This window comes from Agelaius tricolor, unplaced genomic scaffold, assembly GCF_023055355.1.
Source record: "Agelaius tricolor isolate 1412-34295 unplaced genomic scaffold, bAgeTri1.0.p SCAF_4, whole genome shotgun sequence".
Taxonomy (NCBI): domain Eukaryota; kingdom Metazoa; phylum Chordata; class Aves; order Passeriformes; family Icteridae; genus Agelaius; species Agelaius tricolor.
In genome coordinates this window covers 30,247,743-30,265,104 of record NW_027269264.1, presented here as the reverse complement: position 1 = coordinate 30,265,104, position 17,362 = coordinate 30,247,743, and the positions used below count along the sequence as shown (strand labels likewise).

At 37.2% G+C, this 17,362-nt stretch overlaps 1 protein-coding gene across 5 annotated transcripts in view; it reads left to right on the top strand.

The window, feature by feature from the left end:
• Window positions 1-17,362, top strand: part of KDM4C (lysine demethylase 4C) — a 251,603-nt gene that overhangs the window by 38,728 nt on the left and 195,513 nt on the right. For all 5 annotated transcript variants that reach the window (XM_071425053.1, XM_071425054.1, XM_071425055.1 and 2 more), the window contains 3 exons: window positions 1,400-1,449; window positions 10,887-10,990; window positions 15,334-15,471. In XM_071425053.1, coding sequence (XP_071281154.1) covers window positions 1,400-1,449; window positions 10,887-10,990; window positions 15,334-15,471 — 292 coding nt within the window. The remainder of the gene's footprint in view (window positions 1-1,399; window positions 1,450-10,886; window positions 10,991-15,333; window positions 15,472-17,362) is intronic.

Here is a 17,362-nt window from a genome sequence, read left to right as displayed (position 1 = left end):
GGAATATGAGATTTTTAATGCTCATATTTTTCTGTTGAACCCTAGTTTCTTGTAAAGCATGCTGAGATTCAGAGAAATTAAACTTGGAGAAATTTTATTGATGACATGGATGAGGGTTTAGAGTCTTTCATTAGCAAATTTGCAGATGACACTAAGCTGGGAGCGTGTGTCAATCTGTTAGAGGGACGGAGGGCTTTGCAGAGGGACTTGGAACAGTTGGATGGATGGGCAGAATCCAATGGGATGAAGTTCAATAAGTCCAAGTGCCGAGTTCTGCACTTTGGCCACAATAACCCCCTGCAGCATTATAGGCTGGGGACAGTGTGGCTGGACAGTGCTCAGGAGGAAAGGGACCTGGGCGTGCTGGTTGACAGTCGGCTGAACATGAGCCAGCAGTGTGCCCAGGTGGCCAAGAAGGCCAAAGGCATCCTGGCCTGTGTCAGGAGCAGTGTGGCCAGCAGGAGCAGGGAGGTCATTCTTCCCCTGTACTCGGCACTGGTGAGGCCACACCTTGAGTGCTGTGTCCACTTCTGGGCCCCTCAGTTTAGGAGGGACGTTGAGATGCTTGAGCGTGTCCAAAGGAGAGCAACGAGGCTGGAGAGGGGCTTGGAACACAAGCCGTATGAAGAACGACTAAGGGAGCTGGGGGTGTTTAACCTGGAGAAAAGGAGACTCAGAGGTGACCTTATCACTCTCTGCAACTTCCTGAAGGGTGACTGTGGTGAACTGGGGGTTGGTCTCTTTCTCCGGGCAACAACAGACAGAACAAGAGGACACAGTCTCAAGCTGCGCCAAGGGAGATACAGGCTAGAATTAAGGATGAAGTTTTTCACAGAAAGAGTGGTCAAATACTGGAATCATCTACCCAGGGAGGTGGTGGAGTCACCATCCCTCGATGTGTTTAAAAAAAGACTGGATGTGGCACTTGGTGCCATGATCTAGTTGAGGTGTTAGAACATGGGTTGGACTCGATGATCTTAAAGGTCTCTTCCAATCTAGAAATTCTGTGATTCTGTGAAATTAGACTTATTTTACATTTTTTCATCTTATTAAGAAAAATAAAAGTGTGTGTTTCTTTTAAAATTGTGGTGATGTAATAATATTTAAATATTGTCAATGTATGTGACTTTAAATAGTGAATGTAACATTTTGGAACTACATAATACAATATTTAAACTAGAACTAAGCTAAGTTTTCCTCAAACCTCTGTACCCCCAAAACTCAATGTCTGTATTTTTTCCTTAGATGTTAGTATATTTTTTTCTGTACAATTTTTCAGCCTTCAATCTTTTTGACTCCTGTATACTTAGATATTTATCATACATGAATGATGACTTTTAGTCATTATGTAGTAATTATGTCTTTAAGCATTTCATCCTTTTCTTTATGTCAATTTTAGGTATGCTATTCCTCCAGAGCATGGGAAACGGCTTGAAAGACTAGCTCAAGGTAGGATTTCCAATATTTTCATATGTATGGTGTTTGAAGGACAGCCCTTGAGGGTTGAGGAAAGTGAGAAAAATTGTTCTTGACTCACCTAGTGTTTTATTACTTAATACTGTAGACACATAAAAGTCACACAAGATTATTGCCCTGAGGAATTAAGAATTGAAGTGATTCTTTGGTGTGTGTTTTTTTTTTTTTTTTTTTTACTGCCACTTATAGCTTGGTGAAACTTATGAAAATGAGGCTTAATATTTTGTTATTCGTTAGCTTTTCATTGCTAATATTTTTGTCTCCTCTGTGCCCTTGCTCTTTCTTGTTCTAGCTTCTTTTCATCAGCAACTTTTTGAATCTTTTTACCCAAATTTGATACAGAGAAAGAATTATTGAAGACAGATGAGTCTCCAAAAGTTTCATCAAAGTTGATGGTTGGGTAGAGGGATAGAGTCCTGGTTATTGCCTCTGTGAAGGGGTAAGCAGACAAAGTGTAGAAACACTAAGTCTTATTTGTTTACAGCTTGCTGACTATTGAGCAGGCATATAGATCCACTTTAGCTGAAGCATTTTGGCTTTTGCCGTTTAGAGGTGTGTCATGGTTTGACACTGACACAATGCCAGTGCCCCCATGAGGATACCTTCTCCCTGGTTTCTGCTGTGAGATGTGACCAGGAATAAACAAAGCAGGCTCTCTCTTAGGAAGAAAAGAAAACAAAACTTTATTAACGACACTACAGCTATAGATAAAAGGAACACACAGGGAAAATGAAAACCTTACAAATACATTTCCTCCTCCCCCCACCAAATTTCCAATACAATACATCTATTCCCCAAATCACCAACTCTTGTTCCAAAACCACCCTTCAGACAATCAATCCTCAGTTCATCAAGAGGAGAGGAGTCCTTCTTGCACCATGGGCTTCCCCTGGAAACACAGCTGAAGCCTCGCGTGTTTCCGTGTCACTTGTGGCACTGCCCGGAGTACATCTGCCGTTGTGACCTCTTCCTTTCATGTCCAGTGCTCTCACCACTGAACATGGACCAGAGCTGCTTCTAGGGTTGTCTTCTTAAGGATGCCTTGTCCCGATCCCAAAAAGGCACAGTCTCTCTTTTGGGACACCTGTCCCCACAATCTCTCCTTTGGGACACCTGTCTCCCCCATATTTTTTCACCCCCTGGGGCCGAGGGGCACCGACACTGAACCCTCTTGGTTCTGTGGCCATTGCCTCCCCCTAGAATGCAGTCTCTGTGTCACAAGGAACATGGTTCTGTCCATGGCTGTACAAAAAGAGTCCAGCAAAAGCCACTCCATCATCTCTTCCCGCTAGGATTCTTCTCTATTCTTCCACTATCTCTCGCTTGCCCAGACCTCTCTCACACTTGCACATTTCCTTCCTCATCTTCCACTCTATCTTTCTTCTAGGAAAGGTCAATGGTCTGTAAAGTTCTCATTCTCCGAAAAAGGGGTTAAAAGCTCCTACAAGCGGCCGGCTGCACCCCCCCTTCTTCTCCGTCCCAGCCGTGCTGCCGGCACAGGCCCATGTTTATCCAGTCTCAAGGTTACAGTCCCAGGCAGCGGCTCTCTCTCTCTCTCTCTCTCTCTCTCTCTCTCTCTCTCTCTCTCTCTCTCTCTCTCTCTCTCTCTCTCCCTCTCCCTCTCTCTCTCTCTCTCTGTGTCTCTCAGCTGGGGCTGCTCGATGGCTCCCAGTCTCTCTGCTCCACCCTTCCACCCCCAGGCTCAGGCCTACCTCTCCCGGCCTCATGGCTTTCCCCTCCCCCTGCCCAGCCAGCAGCTGGGCCGGGGGAGAGACCCGAACTCTTTCCCACCGAAACCCAAAAGGACCCTCCCAGGGGAGAGCTCTGCTTTTAACCCCGTGTTCTCAGAGGCGTGTCCATGTCCTAAATGGCCAGGTTAAATGCCAATATTAAAGTCTGAATATCCATTGGCCCAAACACAGCATCCCAAAAAACACATTTCCTGTCAAACAAGGTGGCAGAAATGTTCGGGAGAAGGAGCAGAGATATGGTTGTAAGGTTGAGGACTAAGGGATAAAAACCACTAGTCTGTAGAACGATTCTAAGTCAGTAATTTATTTTCTCTTCAGTAATACTACACCTTTATTTTTGTTTCTGAATTAAGAGTGCAAATTATGAACAAGGGAATAACTAGGGATGTTTCTTGGCCTGGCTGCCCATGTTTTATAGCTTGCTAAGAACTATTAAAGGAATTATGGAATGGAGTGCTTAATGAAATGGAATGACAGGAAAGGAATGCTATTGAAAGTTCATAATTAGATCTTGTGTATCAGGACAAAATTCTGAAAGTTTGTGTACATTTTGTTTTCATACTAATTTTTTTCTTCAGTATATGGGTATATGATTCTTTTTCTGAGCTATTATAGAACTATTACAGTTAAAGATATGAAAGTAAAGACCTGTGAACTTCCAGTCTTAAAAGTATGTCTCAGGAAAACGTTTCAACCTGAATAATTACATTTCCTATTCCTAAATTTTGTCATAGCTTCATTTGAAAAAGTTATCAGTTGTTTTCTTTGCTTTCCAGTTTCTTTTCCCAATGCAAAGTATAGAAATCTAAACACTGTTTGTTTTTCACTGGTAAACTAATTGGAACTTGTAGGCTCGGCAATAGATGCTGACTTAAGATGATTCAATAATTTAATTTTACAAGAAATGATAAAACAGTAAAAGAAGTAGAGAATTGGAAAATTTTCAGAGAGAGACACTAAGACTGTTGAAAAAATTGCCTTTTTCTTTTCATACTTGATAGTAAACTCTTAACTTTTCAATTAGTAGAAGTGTAAATAAAGGGAAGGGAATATGGTAAAGACTTGTGATGACTGACATGGGCAACATGAAAAGTTGTTCATTGAGTCTTCCAGTGTATGTAGAGACTCCAAATGAAGTATCTTGTCAGGTTCAAAGTTTGCCTAAAGTTTATTTCACAGCATGCATTCCTTACTCTCCCTGGTTGATTCTAAAATTTTCATGGAATCCTGAGCAAGATTGGAGCTCAGTGGCACAGAAATATGTTAGAGGAGCATAGGAACTGCCTCTGGCCTTCAGAATCTTGGAGCAGCAACTATTTGCTACTAAATCAGTCAGAGGAAGCCGACTTTTCCTGCTGTATGTAAACACTTCTCTATACACAGTTCTACATTTGATGGGAGTAAGATCTTTGGGTCGATGGACTTTGCATGTTATATTTTTTGGCTGCTTTGTCATTTACAGTAAATTTCATATTGCTTGTTAACAGCTGTGCAGTGTTCTAAAACCATTCAAGTTTCGATGTACTGTAATGAGTGCATTGAATGCATCAAATTTTTCTTTATTTTCAGAGTGAGGGAAAAGGATGGGCAGTTAAAGCAACCCTTGTTCACTCATTTCTAAAAATGAAGTGGTACTGAGGCATGGTATTATTATCTGTTTTAGACAAAAAAAAAGCTTCTTCTTTCCTTGAAATACCCTGATTTCTGTAGATATTGGAGTAACCTATACAAATTCAGGAAGTAGGTAACTTTTGGAGATACATGAAAAAAGAAACTGGCCTGAAGGTGCAGACAGCCCTCTTACTGCTGATGGTGACCTAATACTGTTATAGAAATCAAACATTAAGTGTCAGAGAAATGGAAATCTCCAAGACCACTCTTTCCAGAAAGAGAGAGGTTTTACTGGGGGAACAGTGTCTTGATGTCCGGGTGCTAGTCAGCATAGGATGCATCTCCACAGAAGTAAGAATTAACCTGCTCTTAATTTTATTTTAGTATAAGTTGCAAAGAACTGTGGGGTGAGTGGAAAACTTCCTTAATGAGTCATGCTTATGATCATAACTTAATTCTTTTTATTTCAGTGTTTTGAATAGCAAATAACAAATCATAGAATCAGATACTGAACAGAGATGATAAAATTTCAAATAGTGTCTATTCTATTACATTTACTGAATGAAACTAGATTTGTGTAGGAAAACTATGTACTCATCAGGAGATTATTATTGTAGCAGCAATGTAAGATAGGTGAGTTAGGTAATGTTGAAGAATGTATTCTGTGAAACTAAGTTTTCAGTATTTAATTTTAATGTAGTCTGGGATATTTTTCTGTGAGTAGATTGTTTCCATATTTTCGGTCCAGCTAATAGCTGAGAATGGAATGTAGAAGATACTACAATGATGAACAATAAAAACAATGGATTTTTTTTTTTAACTGAAAATTACCATTTCTTATTGTTTCCATGCTGTGATCTACTTTGCAGCTGGTGCCTTCTAAAATACAGTTTCATATAAGGTATCTTACAAAGATGAAAGTATAAAGTAAGCTGCATGGCTGCAAGTCACTTAAAAGAAAACATTAATAAAACATAGTGTAATTGAGACCTTTGTACGTAATACCACGTGAAGGGAAAATATTTTTGCATGAGTGCAACATTTGGAGGAAAAGGAAAGTAGTTTCTTCAGGAAGTTTAGCTCTGATGACCAGATGCCTACTGAATTAATTGAAAGCTCCTAAATAATTAAAATAATAAAATAATACATTAAAAGTGACAGATTGTGTAAGTCAAGGCAGGAGTTGATACATAAAATTAAAGGAAGGTTAGAATATTTTCCATTATCTTGTCTGCATATCACAATTACAACGCATGCCTTTTGTGCATGAATGCTTTCATTTTTGCTTTCTATTGAAATCTTGATTGACTGTGGCGGCTACAAATGCTTTGTCTGAAAGACATTAGACTTGCATCTAATAAAGACAACAGTTTGATTTTGCCCTTCAGCTGCTTTCTCATTTATGTAGATTTTTTTTTCAATTTTATGTAGACATAAATGTAATAAAAATCTCAAGTGAGCTGTTAACTGCAATTTTTATACGTGTTGTTATGTTAATCTGCAATACCATGGTATTCTTAAATGATTTTTTGTTTCACAAAAGGGGTTAGAAAATAAAGAGAATAGAGGCAGAGTGGCAAATGAGAAATGCTGTATTGAAAGATTTTGGAGATCTTTTAATAGACTGTTTGAATGCAGAAACTGTTTTAGAAAGGAGATGACATCAATCTGTGATGTTCAATTATGTTAAAGAAGAAACTAAAGTAAAGTTTAATATATTGTAAGTATGTATGGTTGTTGTACAAAGCTTTTTATGGTGTATTAATTACTTTTTTTAATGCAGGTCACTACCTTTTATATATGAAAGCAAATTAAAATAATTGTTGAAATGAGACTTGAAGTAGAACTTGCATAACTTCTAAGGATCTTGAATGTGAGAACTTTAGGAGTTGAAGAATTGAACTTTTCCTCAGACAAATAATTAGTCAAGTTAGAAAAGTCTTATTTAAGAGATAATAAAGGTTTGAACATGTTAATCTCGGCATACCTACAGTTGTGTTTCATACCACTTGAAAGCCTCTTTGTGGCTTTTGTATTCAGCTTTGTATAGAATACAAATTGCCATTGTTCCTTTGTGATGGTTGTTGTTATGCAGACTTACCCTCCAAATTTCTTTCATGTTCACACAGAAAGTTAAATCAAATTAGTTCAGATCATGGCAAAATAATTTAAATAAATTATATAAAGTTTATACCTATCAAAGTAAAATCTAAAAAGAGAACTACTAGGAAACTTAGTATTTCTGTAATCTCTGCCATTGTTTTGATAGTACTGATCTGCAAATTATTAATATTTTGTATAAGTCATTTAAATGTAGGCCTGCATAAATAATAAATAATCATAACTTGAGATTATTTATGTTAATTTGATTTGTATTTACTTTCATTAACATTAAACAACATTAAATAAATTTGCAATTTAGGGTTTTTTTCCTTATATTGTGAGTTTTATGATTATACATTATTTTGAATAATATTAAAGAGAAATACAGCGCCTTTAAATTTCAGGTGAAGTCTTGAGTAAGGAAGTGTTGAAAATTATAGGGTGTGTAGCTTCATTAATTGCATTGGTCAGGATTTGATTTGAAAGTTCCCTAAGAATATGATTTTATGTGGATGTCATTAAATAATGACTATTAGTGACCAAGTTATTATTTCCTTGATCATTCAAGGTAAAATACAGCAAACCAATCTGCTCAGTCCAATGGAGTTTAGAATTACACTTCTGAGAATGGTATTGTAATTTGTGCATATGTGATTTTAGCTGGACAATGTAATTGAAAACATTATGGGCATATTCTTAGAAGCAGAGAGGAGCATTCCAAATATCTTGAAAATGCTAATCAACCAGGGAGTGGAGCGCAATCCACTTCAGTTTGCCTGAGTGATAGGTATGATATTGATGTGGTCATCTGATATGAGCTGTGTGTGATATGTTGGAAAGACACTCTCACGGTGGAAAGGAAAAATGAGACTGCCAGGTAGCAATGCTCACTGTCCCTCAATAATTTAAAGATTTGAACTTATTTTTAAAACTATGTTCTATATCCTTCCATGGCTAAGAAGGTGAGTGCTCACTGCTTCTACCTTTGCCCAAAGATGAGAAGGCCTTGACTTCTCTCTAGAATGTATTTGGATTATAAATTCTGTGGAAGGATCATGCTGAGGTGGAATAGCATTGACAAAGGATGTGTCTTCTCTAGTCCAGTGATGTTGCTGTTACTGAAGTAGTTTAATTTTGTTTGCACAAATAACATTGGTAAGATTTTAGGCTATGTTATCTGTTAGAGTATGTATATAGAGTCTTGCAAGGGCATGTTTTTGTTTGTTGACACAGTCTGAAGCCTATGCTTTCACATACTCTTTGCTGTTGCTGCTTGGGCTAACTAAATAAGGGTTTTAAAAAGCTGAGAGGAACCTTGAGTTTGGATAAAGGTTCTCTCCTTGTAGTTGTTTATACCCAAACATTTGGCCAGCAGGTATTGAATCACATACTTACCATGTAGGCTTCCAATTCTGCTCTAGCTGTTAAGGATGTCAGTATTTCTGTAAATCATGCATTGGAGAATTTTCAATTTGATGGTCTTTTTCTTATTGACATAAATCAATGAGCAACCTTATTCAGTTTTACCCTGCACTCTGATTATTTCTCATTGGCTTCTATGAAGTAATTGTTTTGAATTCTTATTTTGTTTCTTTGTAGTAGTTTCCAAGGAATGAATAGGATATAGGTCTGCCATGTCTCAAGAGACCATCCAAGAAACTGGGGTTGCATGTGAATTCCTACAAAATACCTGCTCTTGCAGAACTGATTTAGAGTTAATGGATTAGTGTTAGTGGTTAAATTAAAATTTCATGTGTCCCTTAAAAGCTGAATGTGCTACAGAAGTTGAAAAGTATTTACAGTCTAGATAGGTTTCAGAATTTTTTCTTTTGAAAGTGGGATTTCACTAAACATACAGGATTGCATGGTAATTCTTTTAATTTGCAATTTTAACATCAGCTTGGTATTTCAGAATGATTCTTAATGTTGTGGACATATCTTGAATAGGCCTGCATTTAATGTTTTTGTAAGAGTCTTATAATATTTCTAATGCAAAGTCCTTTATTCAGCATTTTTTACATCCATTAGCCAGTTCTCCCACAGAGATTTTATTTTCTGGAAGAAAAGCTTGTGTGACTTACATTTAGCCTGGCAGATAAAAGATCTGATAAAGAGAGTCTTGTAATGAGGAAATATAATACTTAATACTAAAATACTACCTTCCTTTCTTACCTTGTTTATTGAAGGGGAGTTCCTTTGAGAAAATGAGATGAATGAGGCTGAAAATTTTGTGTGCAGAAGTGTAGACTTTGACAAGTGAAAAGATATTTTATAACAGTACAGAATGTGTAGGCTGCACTTCGATTTCACTATGAGGGCTCTGTAACCACAGCAAATGTTCTCTTGTAAATTTCTAGTAGTGGATTTTGAGCAGGTTGTGTTCTGATGCTCTGTGTTATCTGCAACTTTCTTGGAATTCAGCAACAAGCCTGCCTTCTGGTTGGACTTGTCACAGCTATGTCTGGTCTCTTGGAGCTGGAATGGTACAACTTAACTTTTGGATGTCTGCCCATCATTTGCTTTGTATCATCTTGTGTTGAACTAATTAAGCATATTGCAGTAACATAATTTGATACAAAATTTGTTTTCTCAAGGAAAATTCAGTTAAACTCTCTGCTTTTAGCAATTAAGCCTTTAGCTACTTTTCATACCAGCTCTTCCTGCAAATCTCAAGTATCATTTGCAATCATGTTTTTCACAGTAAGTTCCCGTGTATTTCTGTTATTATACTGCTCAGGACTCAGGTTTCTTGATGCTCAGAAACTGTAGATTCTAAGTTTTGACTGCTATCATTTATGTTATAGGCATTAATTGTGAAAAAATTAGTTGAATTTTTTTTGCTGGAGTCCTCTAATTGTGGGCTAGTTTCTTTTTAACTGTCTTTTGGTCAGTGAAGCCACATATATATAACTGTACCTATCAAATAGTACTTTTTGAAACTTAAAACATTATTTGCAATTCAAAGAAAGAGTAAAGAATTCCATGCTTCTTGTTGGTGAGAGAAAAAAATATAAGAATGATGAATTTTAGTAAAATTTGATCTCGGGGCAGCTTAACAGGCTTCTTAGTACATTGACCAGCACAAGTCTGCATTATACTTTTGCTCTTTAAGTGCTGCTTAACCTAATTTCTGAGAAATCAGAAAAATATTGTTCTTCCAGTACTGGTGAGTGTGCTAGATTGAATGTACATAGAATGTAATAACTATAATAGGATAACTTTTAGATTGTTCTGAAGTTTTAGGGTGATTAGTGGACATAATATATAATTCACCAGAGTGAAGAAATTAAATCTAACATTAGAGAGAAAGCTACATATTATTATTAAATGTAATTAAATGAAAATTATTGTTAATTTCTTTTTCTCAAGGCATTAAAAAATTCAGATGGTTGTTTGAAAATGATTTTTTTTTTAGTAAATGAGTAAGCATGTTTTTCTAAGAATTAAAGTGCTTCTGTGAATGATGAACTACCATTTATGTGAGAGGAATACAACAGATTGTACAAAGTTAGGAAGTTGTATTTCTTTACTGTAGGGATAGTTTGTAAGTGCAAGGTAAACCTAGTCTTCATGGAATCCTTCTAAAGTTATTTACTGCAATTGATTTTCATGTGTGCAGAATGAGCATTAACATAAAAAAAAGCTTCCGGAAACAATGTATTTCTCTAAAGGGTAAGAAAGTATGCCTACATGTACAGGTCTGCATTTATTCTATTACTTCACGTCTTAACAAACAAGGAAGACCCTGTAGCCCCTCCCCCTGGAAAGCAGTTGAAAAACTTAGGTGGTGCATTTGATTTTTGTGAAATCTCTCAGAACCTAAGAGTGACATGGTAAAAAATTCTAAAGCAAGTTTAAACAATATTAAATATTGAAAAATATTACAAAGATTTCTTATTTGATTTAATGAAAAGATGTACAGCTTTGCTTTTCTTGCCTTATTAGGGTTCTTTCCGAGCAGCTCTCAAGGATGTGATGCTTTTCTGCGCCACAAGATGACTCTGATTTCTCCCTCAATATTGAAAAAGTATGGAATTCCTTTTGACAAGGTACATTAATGTTTCTTTTTAAACTCTACTTTTATGAATTGGGTTACATTGTGTTTAGTATAAACATTGTTATAGTAAAGGTGAGAAAATTTTAATTTGTTTTTAGATAGTGGCTGCATGAAAATGTGTTAAAACTTCTAATAGTTTTAGTTTTAGCGTTAAACACTTGTAGCCATGACAGCATTTCTGTGATTTTTTTTTCTAAGACATTGCCAAAATTTCTTATTTTTAATTTATTTCCATGGTAACTTGGATGTGATTTTCTGTTGACTGAAACACTTCTTAACTCACTTTGTTAAGTTGTATACGTAATATTTTAACACGAGTATTTCTTTGTCTGTATGTTGCTTTTCTGAGGCAGTTAAATGTAACTTTATCATTATAAGGGTCTGAAAGGTTTAAGGTGGAATAAAGCCAAAAGGACTGTTACTTAATTTAAAATATATTTTAATTGGCAGAATAAATGTTTGATAAGCACATTATACAAACAGAAACTGAGAAGAATACCTCTCTTTCTTCTTTGTGGATGAATTTAAGACATAGCTGCTTTTAAAAACATCTGAAATATTCAGTTTCTTTTGCTTTCTCCAAGATTTTCTGTATTAATTGTTTTTCACTTTGAACTTCATGTAGGTGCCAGCTAATAAAATATTTTCAATGCATTGCTTTTATTTTTAAGTGCACTTATTTATACATTTTGTAAATTCTAAAGTTTTAAATTCTGGAGTTCTGTAAACCTACTAAGAAGACTAGAACTTGATTCGGAAAGTCCCCTGCCAGAATATCTCTTTATTTTAATACTGAGTTTTCAAAAGGCTTTTGATCATTAAAGGGCTATGATTCCTGGTTTCCCGTTGTTCAGATTGTTTTAACTTATTCAGAAAAACCAGGCAATATACATTTTTTCTCAGTTTATTCCCACTGCAATGTGGTCGTGTAAACTATCCTTGCCACACACCTTGCTTATTATTGTGTTTTCTGTTTTTGTATATGTGCTATTTATTTATTGATATGATGTGGGTGTGTGTGTACAAACTTTGCTTAACTTGTTCCCTGGCCAAAAATACAGGAGAATACAGTGCATCTTGTCTGGTTTAGTTGATGTTTTTCCAATAGTATTAAAAAAAGGAAATAAAAAAAGAAAATACTATTTTATGTCCATTTTTGCCCATCTGGAAGCTAGACGCCTGACAGGTGCTTACTCACTCCTCCTTGGTGGCATGGGGTGAGAACTGGAAGGATAAAAGGTAGAAAACTTGTATTTTGAGATTGAGACAGAGACAGTTTAATAGGGAAAGGGAAAGCTGTTCACAGAAGCCAAGCAAAACGAGGAATTAATTCAGTGCTTCCCATGGGCAGGCAGGTGTTCAGCCATTCCCAGGAAAGCAGAGCCCTGTCACGCATAACAGTGACTTGGCAGGACAAATGTCACCACTCCAAACCATTGCCCTGCCTTCTTTTTCTCCCAGCGTCATGTACTGAGCAGGATACCATGGTCTCAGCTGTCCTGGCTGTGTCCCTTCCCAACTTCTTGTGCACCCCCATTCTCCTCACCGGTGGAATGATGAGGGGAGCAGAGAAGGCTGTGTAAGACATGCCCAGCAAGAACTGGGACATCTCTGTTATCAATCCTATTGGCAACATAGATGGGATAAAGACGCAGATGTGTTTATGCCTTTTTGGAACATCACTTCACTTTTCATGCTTAAGTCAACCTATGTGTAAAATTGAAGAAATGGAGGCATTTAGAATGATATTGCCTGCCTCGGAAAGCAAGCTTTTTTGAATAAATTACTGATAAAAGAAGTAGTTTGTTTTATAAATGATTTATTATCATATGGAAATGTAGCTGCATTCAGTTTTTGTAATATATAGGTAAATATTCCCTTCATAGCCTTGTGCTTTATCATGAATTGTCAGGTGAAACTTTCCAAGCTGGATGGTTTTATAACCATATTTATAGTTTTGAATTTACAGAACATTACTCTGAACAGTATAATTTTCAGTGGTTGGTGTTTAAAGTAGCATATTGCAGATTGTCAGCATACTTTTTTTCAGTATGACACATTTGAGGTGGGGTAAGGCAGTTGATCTTTGTATTTTGGTGTCTTGATTATTACTGTATTTCAATGTAGATGATAATAATCCTCTAAAAGGTAGGAGGGGGAAAGAAAAAAAAGTGCTACAAACAGTTAAATATTTAAGTTTGGTTCTATCACCTAGTCTTCGGAGGAAGCAGACTGTACCCAAATGTAATTGTAATTAATGGGATTCAGTGAGAAAGTGAATATAGAGAACCAGGCTGTGATCTCTCATGGCTCAAAGTGATAGGAGTGGAAATGTGCTGAATGCTGATAAGTCAGCCTACGCCTACCAGGTGGCAGCTGAACTGCTGCTTGTTGTAATAGAACACCTGCTAAACTGTCAGCAGTGGGAGGGTATATTGAGATAAATTTTGGAATCGTTAGCGTTGAGAATAATCTTTCTTAAACATTCCCACAGTGATTGTTGAAGTGCTACAGTAACAGTTACAATATATGCAACTATATGTGCATTTGCATGTATATACTAAATATGGATCCACAAAAAATTTAACCATGCAAAATGTTTGATCCAGTTTTTTCCTCTAGCCTTGATGGCTATTTTTCTTGTTTTCCTGTCTTTCCTTCATCCCTTAACGCAATCAGAAATAGGCCTCTTTGAAGTGCTTACCCTGTGTGTTCTTGCACTGGGCAAAAAAGCACAAAAAGAATTTATAAAATTATAAAATAACAATTTTGAAGAAGATTGTAAAAGCAGAAATTGAATGTAAGATGCCTATACCAGTAGAAAGCTGAGGTTTACGATATGACATGAAAAAGAAAAATGTTTGAAGTTGTAAATTTTAATTTTGGTGACTGTTTAAAATTTAACCCTTCCTTTTTGTGATTTTAAGTCATAAGGATATGCCCCTAAAAAGAGTAATTTTTGTCCTTCCAGTTTTTCTCACTGTATTGCTTATGCAAAGCATTGCCACACACTCAACACAATCTATTTAGACTCTGAGAAGTCTCCTTATTTTCCTGTAATAAACAAGTGCATATGTTGAATAGTCATCAGTCACTGCTCAGATTATTTGCTTCATTTAAATAGATCTGTTTGCTTTTCAGTGGGTCTGTTGTCTGATGTGTTTTTCACATAAAATGTGTATCAAACAGAGCATGGAGAATCTCTTTTAACTATTTACTTCTGTATAATCTACTTTATTCATTAACTCTTATCAGATAATTTGGAAGACAGTGTGCTGTTTCAAGTCTTTGACTGGCCTGTCCTTGATAAAGTCTCTGGTGGTCTCACTTAAAAGATTAAAGCTGTCACTGTGTGGAGAGAATACTAGTGACTGACAAGAAGTGCTGTCTCCTCTTTTCTCCATATAGGAGAGCAGCAGTCCATCCTAGTGTAGGAAGATGAGATTTCTCTCTTGAAAGAGAGTAACCTGACTAGTGATTTGTTTATGTTAACACACATTTTTTTTGTAGTTTACTCTAAAAGCTTTTCAAGTCTTGTAACACTAGTTGGGATTTTGGTTATTTTTGTATATACAAAATATAATTACTGTGCAGTGAGTTTTAGGGTGGCTTTTTCTTTTCATTTTTTTGTTTTCTGCTTTCTATAATATCTTGTTGATCCAGTGGTCTTTACATGTTTTCTTTTGGTTGTAGTCCTTTGAAGTTATCCTTGCTCAATCTTTAAAACAATGTCAGAATTCAACTGTAGTTCAGCTTTTCGTCTTTTAGAACTGCCTTCTATCCCCCTTGTCCTTTAGCTATTTGGAATTCCTACCAATAGTGCCAGAGTGCTCCTGCTCACTAAAATTTTGCCTAAAGAGAAAAAGGGGAAGGACAGCGGCAGCTTAAAATTTGTGTTTTAATAGCTTTATCTTGGGACATTCTGCACAACTTTTAGTCATGGCACTTGTGGCTATTTTGATCCAGCCTGTCTTTGCTTCCTCTCAGCCAATGAGAATGATATCTCCTTCATACTGGGTTTTCTAGTTATTTCCAAGTTTTATTACCAGTCAGTCTCCGTTCCAAGATAACCTTGAGTTCTTTCTGAATTTGTTAAGTATTGCACCTAGCTATGTATTTTAGAATAAAGAACATTGTCTCAAATATACTGTTTCTGTTTAAATTAAATGTCATCTCTCTGCAAGGTAAAAGAAAAAAACTATTTGTTTTAGTTAGTTATAAAGGAGTATATAGTTTTCATTGCTATAGGTCTAGAAATGCTTTGTAATGTGGTTCACGTTGAGGTTTTTTTTGAAGTTTATTTTTTCTGGCCTTTAAAAATTTTTTTTGTTACAGGTTACCCAAGAGGCAGGAGAATTTATGATCACTTTCCCATATGGATACCATGCAGGGTTTAACCATGGATTTAATTGTGCAGAGTCAACAAACTTTGCCACTGTTCGATGGATTGATTATGGAAAAGCAGCAAAACTGGTAAGTAAGCAGAAAATTCATGTGTAAGGAAATATTTCGTGTGGTTATTTCTTTGTGAGAATCTCAGGAAGGTGATGGAAAAGGGATAACTATTTGATAGTACATCAAGCTGCCATTCAAATTTAATTTAGAGTTGTTATTTTGATAGTAGGTATTCCAGCAATATATATTCCTCTCAGTAGTCAGTTTTGTTTGCAGCTTAATGTATTTATTATTCTTCAAACTAATTCTGTTTGTGGATGTTTTTAAGCTGAAGCTACATACACTGAGGTTAATGTTGTGAAGACAACAGACTTCTGCTCTTAAATCTTCTTTGGCTTTACTGTTTGTGGAAGCACTTTAGTTTAACTAGGAATTTTGATACCTAGAAAGAAACATAAATAGTGAAACTTCAAATAAAGTTTAGAGAAACAATTTCCATTTGTCTCATTGTAAATCTGATCAGAAAACTTGTAGTAAAAGATAATAAATCATCTGTTTGAGGTGTGTGAAACTGAAGATATTTTAGATTGAAATCTTGTTCTGTGGTGTGCATATCTTCCTTTTTTTTTGTGTACAGCATAGAATCATAGAATCTGTAATATTAGAAAAAAATTCCAAGATCTGTCTGTCCAACCTTTGACTGAAGACCAATGTATCAACTAAACCATAGTGCTAAGTGCCACATCCAGTTGTTTCTTGAACGCATCAAGGGATGGTGACTCCACTGCTTCCCTGAGCTATCTTTCCAATGCCTGACCACCTTTTCAGTGAAAAATTCTTCCTGATGTCTAGCCTGAACCTCCCCTGGTGTGGCTTGAGCCTGTATTTTCTCATCCTGTCATTTGTTGAGTGGGAAAAGAAACTAAGCCCCAGCTCACTACAACATCCTTTCAGGTAGTTGTGGAGATTGACAAGGTCCCCGTTGAGCCTCATTTTCTCGAGGCTAAACCCTCAGCACTCTCAAGCACTCCTCACAGGACTTGTACTTGAAAGCCTTCACCAACTTCATTGCCCTTCTCTGGTATCACTCCCGTGCTTCAATGTCTTTCCTGTAGTGAGGGGCCCAGAATTGGATACAGGATTTGAAATGTGGCCTCATGGGAGCAATCCCTGCCCTGCTTCTGCTGGCCACACTATTGCTGGCACAGGCCAGGATGTCATTGGCCTTCTTGGCCACCTGGGCACTGCTGGCTCCTGTTCAGCTGCTGTCACCAGCACCCCCAGGGCCTTTTCCTGTGGCAGCTTTGCAGCCGCTCTGCCCCAGCCTGTGGCACTGCCTGGGCTTGCTGTGACCCAAGGGCAGGACCCAGCACTGGGCCTTGTTGAACCTCACACCACTGGCCTTGGCCCATGGTCCAGCCTGCCCAGATCCCTCTGCAGAGCCTTCCTGCCCTCCAGCAGATCAGCACTCCCACCCAGCTTGGTGTCATCTGCAAACTGACTGAGGGTGCATGCACTCAATCCCCTTGTCTGGATAATTGATAAAGCTATTAAAACAGAACTGGCCCCAGACTGTGCTCTGGTGAACACCAGTTGTTAATGACCATCATCTGGATGTAACTGCACCTATTACCAGTCTTTGTTCCAGCCATACAGATGATTTTTTACACAGTGAACAGTGTGTCTGTCCAAGCCATGAACTCCTAGTTTCTCCAGAAGAATGTTGTGAGAGGCAATATGAAAGGCTTTGCTGAAGTCCAGGCAGACAACTTCAACAGCTTTTGCCATGTCCAGTCCATGCTATACCAACAGTATCTCATTAAATGAGCATACAGCAGGACCTGTCTACTACAAACCTCTGCTGGCTGGGCCCGATCTCCTGGCTGTCCTGTATGTGCTGTGTGATCATAATTACGATAATCTGTCCAATAACCTTTCATGGCACCGAGGTCAGGCTGACAGGCCTGTA